At 38.8% G+C, this 19499-nt stretch overlaps 1 protein-coding gene across 1 annotated transcript in view; it reads left to right on the plus strand.

The window, feature by feature from the left end:
- The first annotated feature begins 352 nt into the window (after positions 1–352).
- adamts3.S (ADAM metallopeptidase with thrombospondin type 1 motif 3 S homeolog) overlaps positions 353–19499 on the plus strand; it is a 112617-nt gene continuing 93470 nt past the window's right edge. Inside the window, exons 1-3 of the mRNA XM_018243456.2 lie at positions 353–1016; positions 5847–5874; positions 18356–18762. Coding sequence (XP_018098945.1) covers positions 945–1016; positions 5847–5874; positions 18356–18762 — 507 coding nt within the window. The 5' untranslated portion in view covers positions 353–944. The remainder of the gene's footprint in view (positions 1017–5846; positions 5875–18355; positions 18763–19499) is intronic.

Below are 19499 nucleotides of genomic sequence, written 5' to 3' on the forward strand. Positions count from 1 at the left end.
CGACAGAAACATCAGTCCTACAAAATGTGCTGCAATTCGGCCGAATCCCTAGATTAATGGCAGGTTTGCTGCACCCATTCTATTAACTGTGATGACTCAAGTTGGTAAAGTTACATAGTGTGTCAGCTTCACTGAAACTGATAAGGACCCAAATGTTGAGTCATAAAAATCACTTAAGTTAAAGATACTCAGAGTCTATGCGTTTACCTGAATTCTAATTGCGGTTTCCATAATGGAAGCCCCTGTGCCCCTCCAGTCCCCTAGTTCAGGCAGGATAGAGGGAGGGGGATGCTGACGTGTGGGGAGGAGGTGACTGAGATCTAGGCCAGTATTAGATGTGTGTGAGGCTTCCCAGGGAAAGCAGATAGCTCTCTGAGCAAAGGGGAGTCATAGGCGACTCTCTCTCTCTCCTTCCCTCTTTTCCCTGCAGCAGGCTTTGCTTCCTTTTTGCTTCTTTACCAATTCCAACTTCTCCTCAATCACAACTGCTAAACCCACCCAAAACAACCCTTTTCATTCAATCGACCTAAAGAGATTCTTGTCAGAAGAAAAGGAGCAGGAGTAGAAAGTAGCTTCCTTTCTCTTAAAGGGCTAGCGCAGTTCTACTTCCCCGATCACACTAGCCCATTGACAAGAAATCTACTTTTGGAATATGTTCACTTCCTTTCCATTCAGTGCCGACAGCACGTTTCGCTGACAAGGCACTCGTTTCCTTAACTCCTTAAAAAACTCAAGAGCTAACGCCCCCGCCTCTATTCAATGGTTTGCTCCTGTTTCACCAAGACTGGTCCTTAGGGAGCTAACCGGAGAGAAAGCGCAATACAGAGCGTTGGTTTGGCAGTGACACATTCGGTGGGGGAAATCTGCCACTCAGACCTGTGTAGGAAAGCACTTTTCTGAGTGAGTGAACTCGCTAGTTTGTACGAACTGACTCTGGACTCGTGATGGTTCTCCCGTCACTTTGCCTTGTAGTAGCGGCGGCGCTGGTGATAGCGTGTGAGACTGCGCCTGAGCAAGTAAGTGACTGTGTCCAACCAGTGCGTAACTGCCTGCTGAAACTTATCCTAGGGCACATAGGGAAATACACCTTCAAATGTATAGTTATCATTAACGTCTATGATGAATGTGTAATAGATAAATGAATACACTTTGGGGTGTATCATAGGTATAGTAAGTGCAATGCCTCTTGCTTTTTTTTTTTTTTTTTGAATTCTAAAAATAATTATGTAAGGCAATTCTCTATAAAATGAGTGGCTTAAAGGAATACTGTCATGGAAAACCATGTTTTTTTTTTTTTCAAAACCAGTTAATAGTGCTGCTGCACTGAAATCCATTTTTAAAAAGAGCAAACAGATTGTTTTATATTAAATTTTAAAATCTGACATGGGCCTAGACATATTGTCAGTTTCCCAGCTTCCCCCAGCCATGTGACTTGTGCTCTGATAAACTTCAGTCCCTCTTTACTGCTGTACTGCAAGTTGGAGTGATATCATCCCCCTCCCTTTCCCCCCCCAGCAGCCAAACAAAAGAACAATGGGAAGGTAACCAGATAGCAGCTCCCTTACACAAGACAACAGCTCCCTGGTAGATCTAAGAACAGCACTCAATAGTAAAAGCCAAGTATGAGGTATGAGACCTGTTGTCTAGAATGTTGGGGACCTGGGGTTTTTTGGATAAGGGGTCTTAATTTGGATCTCCATACCTTAAGTCCACTAAGAAAAAAATTAAAAATCAATAGGATAGTTTTGCCCCTCATAAGGATTAATTATAGTTCAGTTGGGAACAAGTATTGTTTTTTTATTGCAGAGAAAAATAAATACTTTTTTTTAAAATTGCCTCATTAATTAAAAGGGAGTCTATTGAAGATGATATTGCTGTAATTTGGAGTTTTCTGTATAATGGAACCTATATCTGTACTTGAAGGCACAGGGATGTCCTTCGTGGGTTGATGAGCCAGTCACAGGCCCTGAATAAATGTAAACACATAAATACATATTATTAATATGAATTTAGAGAAGGGGTCAAATAGAGTCCAAACAATTGCATTTATTTCAGCCCTAAGGAAGGCTCTGCACAGACACAAATATTCACAAATATCACCATTGATGTGAACCTTAGTCAGTGCTATGGTAAAAACTAGCAAGTTCATTGAATTCATGGCTCATATAACCTGTGTGTTGATAATATTATGTCAAGCAATATCCACATGTGTATACTGTATGTCACTACCTGTATCAGAGATTATAACTGCAAAGACAGTACCTTTAGAGATAAAAGGCAAATGGCAGTTTTCTCTTGTAATGCCCCTGAACAGGGCAGCCCATTGGTATTTCAGGGGTTAAGCAATATGACATTTCCCTTGCTTCCTTTAAATGTATGTTTTGTCTACCGCAAAGCCAGCATTCCATCCATTTGCTGTGTAATGACTTTGCTGCAGCACAGAATTTTCAAGAGTTAGCAGATGACAGGACCTTAATGTAAGGGTTAGCACATTGCTATGCTTATGTGTAAATACAAAGGAGGGCAGCAGCGATTGTTACAAGTGTCAGCGATAGGTTGTGGCCCGTTAGCTTGACAGACTGGAGGAAAACGGTCCCACTGTTTGACAATTCTGACAGTTATGGCTGGATTCTATGAGTGGTGTAGGGGGAAAAATCTCTGGATTTTATCTTAAACTCTCCTTGCAGTTGGTTGGGGAAACTAAAGAAAGACCCAATGATAAATGAAGTCAAGGTAATAGAATCCAGACCAGATTCTCCAGTATTAGACTTACACCTGATTCTAATTTTCCTGCCTAAATGCTTTTGTGACATTCTTTATTACTCTCCAACTGCTATCAACATTCAAAGGCTTGCCACAGAGTACAGTCTTCTTTCCTCTATAACTGAATGCCTTGTTTCCCTGTTGAACAAAAATAGACCCAGACCTGCTCTTAGAAAACTGAGGCTTTACAGGCCTTTTTGGAAATAAAATCAAACTTCTGTCCTAGTACAGTATGGCACCTGTTATCCAGAATACTCGGTAACTGGGGTTTTCTGGAAAATGGGTCTTCTATAATTTGGGTCTCCATACTTTAGGGGGCCCATTTACTTAGCTCGTGAAGGAATAGAGGAAAAATTGTTTGAATTTCGTATGGTCGAATATGGCTACTTCGACCTTCGACTACGACCTTCAACTTCAAATTGAACGATTTGAAATAAAAATCGTTTGACTATTCGACCATTCGATAGTCGAAGTACTGTCTCTTTAAAAAATTCTTCGACCCCCTAGTTCACCACCTAAAACCTACCGAGGCCAATGTTAGCCAATGGGGAAGGTCCCCATAGGCTTCCTAACAATTTTCTGATCGAAGGAATATCCTTCGTTCGATGGATTAAAATCCTTGAATCGTTCGATCGAACGATTATTCCTTTGATCGTTTGATCGTAGGAATAGCGGTAAATCCTTCGACTTCGATATTTGAAGTCGAAGGATTTTACTTCGCCGGTCAAATATCGAGGGTTAATTAACCCTCGATATTCGACCCTAGGTAAATGTGCCCCTAAGTCTACTAAACATAATTTAAACATTCAATAATTCCAATGCGATCACCTTGCCTCCAAAAAGGATTCATTAGATTTTACTTAGAACCAAGTACTGTTTTATTATTTACAGAGAAAAAGAAAATCATTTTTAAAAATGTGAATTATTTGCTTAAAATGAAGTGTATATGGGAGATATCCTTCCTGTAATTTGGTACTTTCTGGATAACAGGTTTCTAGATAATGAATCCTATACACAGGGCCGCTCCGGCCATGAGGCAAGGTGAGAATCTTGCCTCAGGCGGCACGGATCGGCCAGTTACCAGGGGCGGCAAAAAGCCGCCTCTGGTAACTTTAAGAGCCGAATTTCCGTTTTTTAAAACGGAAATTCGGCTCTTCTAGCGCAGCGAGCGCAATAGCGCTCACTGAGGGGCGGCATTGGGGCTGCTGCCTCAGGCGGCAGCAGCCCCTGAAACGTGCCTGCCTATACATTTACTGATAAAGAAGTAGGTAAGGAGTGGTATGGAGCAGGGAGCTGGATCCGGGAGCTAGTCAATTGTTGCTGTACTGCAACACCAAGAATCTATGCTGTATATAGTTCATCATGTCCCTTTATGCCAAATAGCTAAATTGTAGCTAGGAGCAGTGGTTCAGGCCTCCCATAATTGGTAAAGGCCCCCCTACTTCCAAAACAAAATAACCATTTTGATAATAAACCATGTTGCATCATTTATGCCATAATTCTAAGAAAATCTGGAACAGCATATAATCTATCAATGAAACACACATCCTAATTAGCCTTTAGGTTTGTCTACCAGAAATGACTACGGCACCGAAGAAACATTTGTCCCTTAATCACCCAATTGACTTCTCTCTGGGCTTCATATCAACAGCTATATTTGCTTTAGCTCATGCACATAGTTCAAATTGCAGTTAACTTTCAGTACTTTGTAGACAAAACCATTACAACCTACAGTAAATGTCTTTTAGATTTATTAATTTTTTAAATTATTTAAGTTTTTGATTCTTTTGATATTCAGGTTTGAATATTGATTGCTCTCTTTTTTTAGATTCATTATGTCTCATGCAAATGTAATGCATTGTGCAAAGTGTAATTTTCAATATAAAGTCAAGTGCAAGTCACATGGTGTCCACTTCAACCAACTCTGTGTATCAAAAGTGTAGAATTTTCAGACACAGGTCGCGGAGTCTTTATCCACAAGTTTTCTCTAAAGTGTGTCCACTGTATCCTGCTCGGATTCAGCAATACTGATGCAAAATAGCTGCTCCCCACTAGTGTCCTGAAGTTGCTAGAAGCATGTAGTTACCTCCATCTGCAAGATACTAAAACATAATTTAAACTTTCATGTTACAATGAATACAGCAGAGAAGACCCTTTAGCCTGCATCCAGAGGTATAATGCTGCAAGTTAGAACTTGAGAAGTCATAATTATATATTCATGGCCTTGTTGTGCCCTCCAATAAGTTGCACTGGATGCGATTCATTAACCTTCAGAAATGTATGTTTCTTCATACACAAACCATACCTCCCAACTTTTTTGCGGAACAGTTCCGATTTTGACAGCTCAACCCGCAGTCCTGGATTGTTACGGAAATGTCCTGACTTTCTCTTTGATCTCGTGCATTGAACAGCCAGAAAAAAATACAAAGTTTCTAAAACTTAATTGACTTTTGTCAGAGAGCCCAGAATATGTGGCAGGTGCACTTAGATACATTACAATTTAAGATAAGCAAAGAAATAATTGTAACAATTTAAGATAAACTGGTCTCTTGGAAAAACTGTGACTTGCAATTTAAAGAGCAATTTCAACTTCATTGGCAAAAATGTAATAACATAAAACCTGACCCTAAAGCCCCTAGAAATGTGTTCAAACTTTACTTAACTGCCACATTTTGTAAAATGCACATGGTAATTAGAGGGTGTCACCATAAAATGGGCATGGCCAAACATTTTTCGGCGACAAAACATTTTGTCCCTCTTTCTATTTACAAAATGTTGGGAGGTATGCATTAGTGTCTGAAAACATTGTCAGAGCCTATTTCCAGTGACCTTTGAATAAACAGGATATGATTGTTTTTTCTGCAGAACCTGTAGCACCCACAGGAATATTTGCTTAATTAATCATAGGGTGTTGCTGGATTTTGTGGCACAACCTGGGCTTTTACTCTTTATCATTAAAGCATTTGGACTATTGGTAATAACAGTATATGTGTATAAGCACAGACCATACAATGTGCATCACTGTAAAGAACATAAACCCATCACACTGAGAAAAACTAACTGGCTACTGTGTTTTTTTTCAGGCTGGAAATGTAGAACTCACCCATATAGGTAAGATCATTACATGTTTTAAAAAAAATCTTTTGTGCAAATATATATATATATATATATATGTGCAACATATAAATCAGAAAAGGTCTGTTTCACAGTCTGTTGCTAAAGTAACTGTAGAGAAATGCAATATACTGTGTATAGAAAAAGACATACAGCAAGGCCTTTCATGAGCATGGTACATTCGCTATAAATGATGCATTGACCTTTTCTTTTATTAAATGACTTAATACATTTACAAGTACTTTGAATGAATGTCTAAACATTTTTCAATAGTTATGTCTAAGCCATGAATTTTTTCCTATGTGCTGCGTAATGCTAATTCTAATAGTGGGCCCTTTTGGGGTCAGTGTGTTTTTAGTTCTCTGTGGTGTGGCACACATCTAGCAGTACAGCAATGCTGTAGGTAAATATTTGTTAAAAAAAATACAGCCATTGATACAACAGGCATTACTGTGTGTGTATGTGTAGCTGTAAAATTCTGGGGGTGAGGGGTTTGCTTTATAAAAGTCATATCATAGTACTGAGTAGTTCCACATTCCAAACTGTTTTAACCTTAATGGGTTCCTTTAACCATAATGACTTGTATCTGATTCTGTTATGGGCAATCTAAGGTGGCGTAAATACAGGAATAATTAGCAGTTCTTTTTTACAAATAAAATATATACAGAAACCTAAAAGAAAACAACAAAGCTTTATAAATAACACCTTTATAAATACTCTCCCTATTGTTTTCTCTCCACCTCCTCCATAGGAAAAACATTAAAAGGGGCTGTTTACCTTTAAATTAACTTTGACTGTAATGTGGACATTAAGGTTGTTATTTACTAAAACTCAGAATTTTCTCATTATTTTATTAAAACAAAGTCAGCCAAACCCCCGTAGAAAAACTTTTTTTGGATTATCACTAATTATTCGGATTATCGTACGAAACCCATCACAGATCATGTCTTCCAACTGTAAAAGGGACATCTGCCATTGACTTCTACATGACCTTTAACAAACAAGGGAAAGTTGTGCTCACCACTAATTTTTAAAACCATTAGGCGGGGGTGCAATGAGGCTGTGACAACAAAATACATGTGGTCAAATACAAGAGGTCCTCTGCACCCATTATCAATATATTTAAGACATTTTGTGCATACAGCTACTAAAAATGCCTTACCCTTAAAACAAAAATGTATAATAAAGATGAATAGAATTCTTAATGAATCAGATGAAAATTGAGAGTAGGACTGGCCAGATATGCAATGACTTTGACATAGTTGGCAAGCTTAGATTATTGCAATATATGGACAAACAATTAGGCATTTTTTAGTAGCTGTATGCACAAAATGTCTTAGATATATTGATAATGGACCTCTTGTATTTGTCTTCTACATGACCTTGACAGGTTTGAAATGAAGTTTTTCCAGCGTAGCCTAACATTAATCTATGTGGACCTATAACAGTCATCTGTTATAGATCCACATAGATTGATGTTTGGCTACGCTGGTTAAAAGCTAAATTATAAAGATTGTCTCCAGGTTTTCAGCATAAGTTGCAACAATACAATTTTGTTAAAATCTTTGTATTTGTATAATGAAAGTATAAACATAGGCGGAGGGTGAGTTTTGTGTTTGGGAAGGCTTAAGTTCACCATACTCTGGCAGATTTAACACTAATGTCAGATGTGGTAGATTAGATGCTGCTAAAAAAATTGAACCCTCACAACTACCTCTCGCACCTCCCACTGACTTCACTGGAAACTGTGCAGAAGCACAGGTGGAAGTGCTTTTCCAACCCAAACTGCTCAGGATGTGTTTACATTTATTTAATTTTCCTCATCCATTATAAAGGGGTTATATTTTTCATATGGTGCCCTGTTTTAAAAGGAAGGGGCTTTTTCATTACAATTTATAAACTGAAAATGTGCTGTAGACACTGGTTGGTTTATATGCCTGGTGGAATTTTCGATTGAAGCATGCTGTTCTACAATGGTTAGCTTAAATGAGTTTTAGTTACTTTTAAACAGAGGAGGCAAAGGGCACTGACACCCCAGGCACATTATAAAGAATAAGATGTGGTGCATATTAATAAAACAAGTGTGTTATATACAGTAAAACCCAGTGAATATTGGCACACCAAGAGCTGTACATAAATGTAGTCAGGCCCGAATTGGGATTCAAAATAGCCTCTAGTGTCCAAACAGTCAATCCCACAGCCAATTTATTAGTAACTGACTAAGGGAACTTACAGCAGCCCCTCCACAGTTTGCAAGTTAAGGTCTGACTTTAAGGCAGTGGTTATTGATATCTACAGTGGGTACTGACACACATTTAGGCTAACACCTCACACTGTAACATTGCCAAAGAAACACAATACTGATTTTTTTCCAATATATTTTTTTTCAAACAAAGCTTTACACTTTCCCTTGTACAAAGGACACACACAAAGGGCACATTTATTGCCCCTTTTGCTCTCCCATACCATACCTCCTTTCATTTAATTTACTCTTACTTCTATTACCCACTCACACCACAATATCTTTTTTCTTTTACATATTTTCTGTAATTTGCTCCCCTGATCATATTTTCTATACCCACTGACTGTTTTCACTGTTGCATTTCATTCTCTTTGTACCTACTGCAAAGTGTGTGTGAGTGTTTCATGTATCCCTCATTCTTCTTTGGGCAGAATATGAAAGCCCCTATTCTACATACCTCTCTTGCAATGCTTTTGTATTTATTTAGGTCACCTTTAGTCCTGTGTTAACCTTTCCAACTAAGTATATGCCAGATATACAGCTTAAACAAAGCTCCAAACAAATCAGTGTTTGTGGGAGAGGGGATAAAAAGAAGATAAAGGCTGCACCACACCAAAGATTCACTTAGTGAGGAGGAACACAGGCAAAAGATTATCTATCTTTCTAAAGCTGGCCATAAACGCAAAGATCTGATCATACAAATCGACGATTCGTACGATTTTCGGACCGTGTGTGGAGAGTCCCGACATTATACATCCAGCGGAAATCAGTCGTTTGGTCGATTGGACAGGTTAAAAGATTTCTGTCGGCTGTGGGTAATATCTCTGCGTGTATTGCCGATCTTACAATTTTCAGAGGGAGTCTGTCACCAGCTTTGGTCGCACAAAACTTTCGTATGATTGCTGTCAGGGGCAGAACATCAGCTGATCTGTTCTTTTGTACTTTATTTGATCGGAATGGTTAGTGGCAGGTCGGGAGATGGGAAAGTCCGATCGTTCAATGATGCGTACGATCGGATCTTTGCGTCTATGGCCAGCTTTACAAGTCTTCACTGCCGAAGTGCCTTCAATTCCTGTAATCTCCCCAGCCCCGCCTACTTCTGTGCACTTGATTAGTCAATTCCGCTGACTGCAAAGAACGCTGCCCTGTGACTGGAAAAGCTTAAAGCAGAAAGATCCAATCAGAATGCAGCTGATTACAAAAGTACCGGGCTTTGCATAAATGAGAAGTTTGCCGCGACTATACTGTTTAAAGTGTTTTAAGTACTAAGTAATACATTTATTAGGTGCCATCTAGGTTTGGGGAGGCTTAGCCTCTCTAAGCCTTATTGAAAACCAGCCTATGAGTACAAAGGAATGTATAGTATTTCCCATAGTTATACTCAACTTATTATTCTTTCTTTCACTTCTGTGAAAGTGTTACAGACTTGCATTGTTAGCCTTGCCTAAGTTTTTATTATTCACAGGCAGTTTTGCTTCCCTCAGCTTTTCTTATTTCCTCCCATAAACCTTCTGTAGTGTCATAAGTAAGAGTGCACCTGAAAATAACATTTTAGAACAATGTAAACAATAATGAAACAAAGCATTGAAGTTTTGAATTTCTTCAAACTGTTATGCTAGAAAAAAGCATTCTTTTTAAACAAACATTTTTATCATTTTTTGCTTAGCTTTTTCGTTTGTCATTCTGACCTCTGCCTTGTTGATAGTATAAGTAGGAGTCCAGCAAACAGATAGCAGCTGATGAATAACAGGCTGGAGGTCTGCAGAACAAAAAGTTAAATAACTTTAAAAGCCATAAAGAATAAAAAAGCGAATATAAATTGTTTTAAAATACCAATTTCTATATCACACTTAGGAAGTTATTTATGAAAGTCTAATTTTTACTGGTCGGACTTTTAAAAGGAAAAACACATTTTTTTCCGGAGAAAAAAAACCCTCAAATTTTCCGATATTATTACACTCTGATGGTGTTAAAAGTCAGAATAACCTGCAGTTGGAAGATTTCCTAATCTGCACTGGGTCCTGGGTTTCTTGCAGTGATCCAAAGATTTTGTGGCTTTCAGGTGATAATCAGAAAAAATGGTATGATTAGGATTTTTTTTAATGATTTAACCACACCATATTTTTTTCGTGAAAATTTATTTTTTATATGCTTTTTGTAGTTTGTATGTCTTTCTATTAGTAAATAAGGCCTTTCTTCTTCTACTGAGTATGTTAGTGTATGTGTTTTAACAAAAGTCAGATTACTTGAAGTTTTATATAGCAATAAATTTAAAGATTGTCATAAGGTGGCCATAAATGGGCTGATAAAAAGCTATCAATATGGTCCTTCCGGACCAAGTTGGCTGCTTATTGACCTGTCTTTGGCCTCTTCAGCAGGCCTGTCCAATCAATATCTGGGATTTTTAAACCTGTCCTATCAATATCTGGATGATTTTCGGACAGATATTGATTGGGCAGGCTTAAAACTGCAGTTGAGGCTAGGACAGCATTTGCTTATTGATGTGGTCCTCATCCCAATAGACTGCATTTACCGTTGTTGAAATTAGATCGTAAAGAAGAAAAGTATTCACATATTTTAAAACTGAAACTAGTCTTAGCAATTTAATTGTCCAAAAAATAAAATTATAGCTGTTCAAACTAGCAAGTGCAAACATAGATAAATAGGGTCAATTGCTTCTTTGCCGTCTTGCTGGAATTTGTTCAAAGAGAGGAAAGTTCAGTGGCGTAACTACCAGGTGCACCCCTGAAGAGGCCAGTCGCGATGGGGGGGGGGGTGTCATGCTGGCACTAAGCTACTATAACTTTTTCGCCTCTAGGTTCCTGTGTGTCATCATTGGTACGCATTATTCTAATGTGTGGGAATACCGGGGGCATGTCAATATATGTGGCTTCCTCAGGTGCGCACATTGATCTGGATGCTGTGGCTATGGAGCGCCAGTAGCTGTGCAGCGGAATCCCTGTTGCTGTCACTATGGGCTCTGCCAGGAATGGAGGTGTCACTTGTTACAACCAGTTGGGCGAGATCTGCTGGAGGTCAGAAGACAAGGTGACAGCAAGCAGGCAGGAGGGCACAAAATGCTGGCGGGGAAAAGTACATGTATATCTAGTCAGCTCTTCCATATGTACAAGAAAGAAAGTGATATAGAGAATGACAGAGATTACATATAGGGGCTAAATAAAAATAAAACCAACATAAAGTTCAACATAGATATCAGGTCAGGACCGGCATGGGTGGCTAAAGCAGAGGGTTGTATGGAAAGCAGTGAATGTTGTGGGCTCACAGGTGCAAAACTACAGGCAGAAACGGGCATAAGTTTCCTTATTCAGCTGCAGCCCTCGTGCAGTTGGGTACATACAACAGAACCGCCTGCCCTCTAATCCATGTCTATTGAATAAAGCACTTTGATGGCCACAGGCTAGTCTTTTGTTTGTTGGGGAAGGTCAGGGGTGTTTTTGCCAAAAAGCAAGTTGAGAAACTTTATTAGGTAATGCTAGGAAACACATTTCCATTTTTTAGAGGGGATCTCCGCTTTAAAAAAACTGTCTTTTTTTATTTCAGTTCTGTTCTAAAGGGATTCTGCCATGATTTTTATGATGTAGTTTTTATTTCTAAATTACACTGTTTACACTGCAATTAATTCACTCTACAATATAAAATGTCATTCTTGAACCAACAAGAGTATTTTTTAGTTGTAATATTGGTGTGTAGGTGCATCTCAGGTCATTTTGCTTGGTCATTTGCTTTCAGAAAGAGCCAGAACTGCTTTCTGGCAGCTTGTTGTTTCTCCTACTCAATGTGTCTCAGTGGGACCTGCATTTTACTATTGAGTGCTGTTCTTAAGCTGGCCATAGACGCAAAGATCCGATCGTACGAATCGTGGATTCGTACGAATTTCGGACCATGTGTGGAGAGTCCCGACATTTTTCGTCCGTCGGAGATCGGTCGTTTGGTCGATCGGACAGGTTAGAAAATTTCTGTCGCCTGCCGATAATATCTCTGCGTGTATTGCCGATCGTACGATTTTCAGAGGGAGACTGTCACTAGTTTTGTCAGACATAAGTATCATACGATTGCTTTCAGGGGCAGAACATTGGGTGATCTGTTCTATTTGATCGGAATGGTAAAGACTTTGATCTGAATGGTTAGTGGAGGGTCGGGAGATGGGAAAGTCCGATCGTACGTTGATTCGTACGATCGGATCTTTGCGTCTATGGCCAGCTTTAGATCTACCAGGCAGCTGTTATCTTTTGTTAGGGAGCTGTTATCTGATTACCTTCCCATTGTTCTGTGGTTAGGCTGCTGTGGGGGGGGGGGGGTCATATGACTCCAACCAGCAGTAAACAGTGTCTAAAGTTTATCAGAGCACAAGTCACATGACTGGGGCATCTGGGAAACTGACAATGTGTCTAAGCCCCATGTCAGATTTCAAAATTAATTATAAAAAAAATGTGTTTGCTCTTTTGAGAAACTGATTTCAGTGTAGAATTCTGCTGGAGCAGCACTATTAACTGATGCGTTTTGGAAAAAATTCCCACAACAGTATCCCTTTAAGCCAGTAATGGTTGTGGTCCAGCCTAGGGCTAAGGGGGGCCCAGTTGTAAGTTTCCACACCAGGGCCCTTGGGTGTCTAGTTACGCAACCACAGACACCTTTTACCATACAGTCTGCTGTCACTAGTTTAACTAGAAAATAAATTTTCTTGAAATATGATTTAAAGGGTTTTAGTATGATGTAGAGAGTAATATTCTGACAATTTACAATTGGTTTTCATTTTTTATTATTTAAGGTTTTTGAGTTATCTGCTTTTTATTCAGCAGCTCTTCAATTTGCATTATAAACAATCTGGGAGGGTCCAAATTACCCTAGCAACCATGCATTGATTTGAACAAGAGACAGGAAAATGAATAGGATAGGACCTTAAAACAAGAAATTAAAATTTAGCAATAACAATACATTTGTAGCCTTACAGGGCATTGGCTTTTTTTATGGAGTCAGCAACTCCCATTTGAAAGCTGTAAAGTGTCAGAAAAAAGGCAAATAATTAGAAAACTGTACAAAATAAATTATGAAAACCTAAGCAAAAGTTGCTAAGAATTGGCCCTCAATGGCAGTTGTCCCGTTTACAATTGGAAGATATCATGATCTGCGCTGAGTTTCGTTCAATAAACCGGAGAATTTGAGAATTCACTATATAAACAACTGTTCTACAAACTGTGGGTTATATGCTTGATATGGCTTGTACACCCTGCATTACAGAAGGGTTTCTTGTAATACCCTACAGTAGACTTTATACTACACAGTACAATAGCGTTTTTTAAAAGTACTACTTTGCAACTTTGTGTTATAAAATAGCCACACGTGCACATGGTATTTTATTAAAATTCCCTAGTTGGGTTCTATGAGTCATGTGACAGAAATGACATCAGAACTCACCATTTATAAGGATATAATTTACAGGATATTCATGGCTTTTGTGTATTATAAGTGGATAATATCCTGTCTGGTTTGCATCAGATGCCATACGCATCACCAGGTTTTAAAAATATACACTGGTTAAAATTTTGACCTTAAATATTTGTAAATTATTATCATAGAGGACATTACGGGGCTGCATAGGGAACATACTAGGTAATAACAGGTAGTTCTCAGGGCTGGAATTAGGGGTAGGCAGAATAGGCACGTATCTAGAGTGCAAGAGTAGTGGACGATGCTAGGGACATACCTCTTCTGTTGCCTATACCTAGTCTGGGCCATTGTTCTTTGCTGTTTGCTGGGCCACAGTTTGTAACTGTTTCATTTCTAATTTGAAAAGCACTTTTATTATACAGCTTTTTTATATCTAGATAACAGGGCCCCTTTAGGCTAAGGCCACACTAGGCGATAGCGCCGCGATTTGACTCGCGGCGACTTTTCGCCGCGACTTTTAATCCGCAATCGCTGGGGAAACTTTTGCGCTGGCGTCTATGGGAATCGCGACAAATCGCCAGCGTAAAAACACACGCGGCGATCTTTTTTCTATTGTCGCTCGAAATCGCCTAGCGAGGCAATTTCGAGCGACAGTAGAGAAAAGATCGCCCCAGCGATTGCTTAAAAGTCGCCGCGAGTCAAATCGCCTAGTGTGGCCTTAGCCTTAAGGAAACTGTATCTTGTAATAGAAATGTTTATCATTCCAGATTACAAAAAAAGAAAGACTGTGTTTAACCTGCAAAAAGTTAATTTGAAGGTGAACTTTACCTTCCTTACCTATAGAAGTGGCATTCCAGGTAAAGACTGGTTTCCAGTCATACCAGTATCTTAAAACTCTGAAATCCTTTTATATTGTAAGGAGCCAACTTCTATAAAAAGCCAGCATTTAATAAAGGTTAATAAAATTGTATTATTTATAAATGCAGTGTTAATAAATAAGCCCTGTATGTGTCCATTGTGACTGTAGTCACTGGCTAGACATTTATCTGATCCTAAGAGCAATGATACATGGTGCTATTTGACAATACTGAAAGCTGTCTCTTTCTAAAATACTCACATTGCAGACATTTTTGATTGATTTTAGTGGACACAATTTTCAGCATTGTCTATGGCAGGGTATTTTCTAGCATTATGCAGCTGAGACAAAATGAGAGCAACATATAGCACCATGTGTCATTGCCCTTATAATTCACTTGAACATGTGCATTTGATTAGGCTCCACACATAATATTGAACCTGTGCAGTTGCCCATTGGCAGCCTAAAAAATTTGGTGTTGAGAATATTCAGCAAATATTCCCTCTTTTCAAATACACATTCTTAGGCTATTATTTTGTTATACAGCCTGGCTGCTCTTTGATGTTGCTGAAAAACCAAGAACCCATTATCTCCAGGGAACATACACATTAATTAGGGTTGCAACCTCACCCCTTTAAAACCGAACACATATGGAATACACAGCCTGCATGGCTAATTAGCAATTCAAACCAGTGCTAAGCACCCTGTTCTCGGTTCTTGCTTCTGCCTTAACAGCCACCTTTCACCTCGGGAGGAGCCCTCGGCTAATCGGATGCCGCCAGGTCTTCTTAAGAGAGGTGCCAAAGGGTTCTGTACAAGCAAAGGGGCACGATGGTAAAGCACAAGTCTTTTGGGCAGAAGGTGCAGTCGAATCAGGCCAGGTCGGGGCAGGCAGAGTACAAGCGGAGTCAGACAGGCAAGGGTAAAACCAGGAGATCAATCAGAAGAGATTCGGATATAGAAGAGTCAGGCAGGGTCAGGATTTCAGAAGTCAGGATTGTCAGTAGCAGGCAGGGGTCACAACAGTTAATCAGATCACAGGATACAGAAGCTTAAACAGCACGGAGGCACCAGGACTCACAAGGAAGAAATCTATAAAGGGCAAAGACAAAATACAATTTGTCCCTTTAAATATGTTTAAATTTCGCACTATTGCACCTATAAAGGAGAAGGCACGCTGTGCACGCCCATAGGAACCGCCGCATCAGAGGAGGAAAAGCCCACTAGGCCCGCCAGCCCACTAGGCCACCAGGGTGAGTAATCCTCACATGGGGCAGACGGGCAGATATGGGGAGATTTAGTCGCCTGGCGACTAATCGCCTCTTCTGCGGAGTGACAATCTCCCCGAACTGCCTTTCTGTCTGCCTGTTGAATGAAGAATCGCCTGCGCTAATGCACTCGCGGCGCTTCGATTTCCGAAGTTGCCTCACAAGGAAACTTCAGATAACTTTGGAAATCGAAGCGCCACAAGTGCATTAGCGCAGGTGATTCTTCATTCAAGGAGACTCATGGCTGCACATTAACCGTTTCAGTCTGCAGCATGCATCTAAATGAATTGCTAATTAGCCATGCAGGCTGTGTATTCCATAAGTGTTTGGTTTTAAAGGGGTGAGGTGGCAGCCCTAACATTAACTGTCCAGATGTTTATTTTGACCAGTAAGCCCACAGAGACTAACAAAAATAACAAATACATCAGTCCTGTAGTCCTGTCCTTTACCCCTTTCTGCAGTTTGGCAAAGATTGCCATTTATGAATTTGTTGACTATTCTCTATCTTACCTGGTGCTTGACTCACTGTCGCTCAACTTTGTTTGGTGATCTGTTATATCTATGATTGTGCTGCTCTTTTGCGCCGCATGCTTTACCACTGTCACCCAGTTACACCCAATAATCTGTGTCGGACTCATGCTGCTAAACATTTGGCCTATTTCATGATCATTCTTTGTTTCTAAATAAAGGCTAAATAGATGGAATAATAGATTATAGTATTATAGTATGTAAAGAAATGAGACTAGGAGAATAGCGGTTGAGTGAGGAGAGGAAGAATAATAGTACTGAGAGTGGGCCACTGATCTAAGGTCTTTTGGTGGGCCCCTAGTCATAGGTTTTTGGGTGGGCCCCTGTTGTCCCAGTCCGACAATGCCAATACTGGTGTTGGCTAGTACTTAGATATGAATCAGCCCCATCAATTCTTCCCACATAGTTCTCAGACTACCTGAAAATTTCAGTTTGCCAACACAGTATTGTACTATTAGTACTATTCTCAACTGGGAGGTACAGTCATTACACTACAACAGAATCTTTAATTGACTTACGGGGGAATGTAATAAAAATCGCTAACGGAAAAACTATTCGCAATGCGAAAAGTTATGCCTTTGCGCGAACAAATTTTGCTTTGTGCGAATTTAATATAGCTTTTGCGAGCCCGGAAACTGTTTAGCGACCACTTCCGACAGTGAAAGACCGTTTGCGAATTTTATAGTTTGCGCCAATGCGCAGTCAATGTAATAAAACTTCTTACTGAAAAAGTCGTTATGTTTGCTCCAAAAGATTACGACACCTTCAAGCACTTCTTATGAGTGCGCAATTAAAATTCGCAATGCGCAATTAAAATTCGCAATGCAATAACAGTTTAAGGAACAATATTACATTGCGAGATGTGGATTTTTAGTCTTATTGGTGCAAATTGTTTTGCACTTTGCGACTTTTATTACATTCCCCTGTTAATCTTGTATATTTTCATGTTAACTTATTAGTGATTTCTTTGTGTTTCTCATCATTTTTTATTAGATTTTTTTTTATCATACACATACTGTACAGTATAATGAACAAGAGTATGCATTTTGAAATTTTGACTTTGGAAAGTTTGTATTTCCCTACCAGATATTTCTCTCTGTCTCTCTTTTTATTTAAACATAATTGTGGAATTACACATAGAGACCTTTTCCTACAGAGGTCCCTGTCACTGAATAGACTTCATTGTAACTCAAGACTCTCTTTTTTTCTCACTCTCTTCACATTCATGTTTATTTATAAGTATATTAGATATAAATGATGCTTATTGGCCTTAGTTAACCTACCCATTCCCCCTGTGAAGCCAGATGTGGTTTACTCAAGTCCAAGATGGAAAATACTGAATTCCTCATCTTTAATTAAAAAAGGAATATGTAGCTACAGTAACATGTCATATATGTGTCAGAGCCATGTCATGTTGCAGTTAGGTTCACTGAACGATCGAAACATTAACTAAATAAACCTTTTTATGCAGTTCCATGAGTGCACCATTTTTTTCTTTATGGCAACAGGGCCATCATATTTGACTGACATGGAATATTCTTGCTGATTTTTGAGTTTACCTGTAAAATCCAAGTAGCATTATGTCCGACAGTGTGTTTTTTGCAATTTTCTTTTCTTTCTTCTTAATAAAGATATAGCAAGACCAGTAACTCTTTATCATTCTCATTTGCCTTTTATCATTCACTTCAGTAGCAATTTAAATTCACTTGTATAGATTTAAATATGTAGTATATTGTGTAAACTTTTAGTACACTTTATTATGGGTACCAAATACACATTTTATTTGCCTCTATAAATTAGTGGTCCTCGCAAACAACCCGTAATCTGAATAAAGAGTCATAGATCTGCTTGTTGGGTAGATTATTGGCCAAATTGCCCACTACAGTTTCAAATTTGATTGTTTAATGGAGAACAATCAGATCAGGCAAGAGATTACACTTCCCAAATAACTCATCTGTGAATAGCTTTTCCTACATGTCCAATTAGAATTTGGTTCATTTGGACACACTGGTAAAATTGTAGGTTCTTTTGGCAGAAAATGGGTTTATTTAATTCTGCATCCGCTATATGAAGCACACAGTATATTGATGTTTAGTAGATATATTTGTGAGCATTAACCAGATATGAAATTTAGACTCAAGCTAACAAATAAGCATTTGTATTTTTTGCCCTCAGACTTATTAAAAGGAAAAATAGGAGAATATGAAGTTATAACACCCGTGAGCACTGATGCCGAGGGACGTCATATGTCTAACATTGTTTCAGTCAACCACAAGAAAAGGTTTACAAGAGATGCTTCCCAAGTGCAACACACAATTTATTTCAATGTCACTGCTTTTGGAAGAGATTTTCACCTTAAACTGAGACCAAATACAAAACTCATAGCCCCAGGAGCTGTTGTAGAATGGCATGAAGACCCAGCAAATTTCAGTAATGGATCCCATACTGGGAATCAGACCCCCGATTATTATACCACACAGCAAACATGGAGAAAGGAATCTTTATGGACTAATTGTGCTTATGTTGGAGAAATAACTGACAGTCCAGGGGCTTTAGTTGCTCTTAGCAACTGTGATGGTCTGGTAAGATGTTTTCATTACACAAATTTTTAATGCTCAATTTTCTTTCTTTACCTGTACTTGCATAGATATGCATAGTATTGTTATTGTTTAACATACACCGAATATTTCACCACAACAGAAGCAGACATGACTACATTTACTAATTTTCTAATGGTGTCACTAGTGAGTAAGTTAGGCATAGATACTGGTGAACTCAACTTACAAAAATGTCTTAAACACTGCCTCTCTGGGAAATTTTGGGTAACCTCATCTGTTACAATAGTTTGCTTTCTATCATTTAGCTCAGTGGAAATAAAGAAGCCAAGCTTTACATTTTGCTTAGAGGACATAGTGTGTTAAATGCGTCGTGACTCAGGATTAACGGAAGAAACTGTGTTATCTAAAGTCATCATGTTCACAATAGTGAATGCTTTAATTAGATGGGATGCTGTGATGCAATTTTCTGTGTTAAATGGGATAAGCGGGATATATGGGTTTAGTAATTCTATGTAAAAATGACAAACCAAAGTGGCTTCATCTGTAGTTGCTCTACTTTCCAGCAGACTCTAACATATTATCACAGGTTAAAAAATACCTGAAGCACTAGCCTACAATTTCCAAGACTAGGTTATTAAAGCATCACTGCTAAATTAAGAGAGAACAAGGAGAACATCATTAAGGGAGTTATTTAATAAAGTATGAATGCTAAAAACTCAAAAAAAACTAAATTTTTTGAGATTTCTTATACCACGAGGCTA

The sequence above is a fragment of the Xenopus laevis genome, chromosome 1S (assembly GCF_017654675.1).
Source record: "Xenopus laevis strain J_2021 chromosome 1S, Xenopus_laevis_v10.1, whole genome shotgun sequence".
Taxonomy (NCBI): domain Eukaryota; kingdom Metazoa; phylum Chordata; class Amphibia; order Anura; family Pipidae; genus Xenopus; species Xenopus laevis.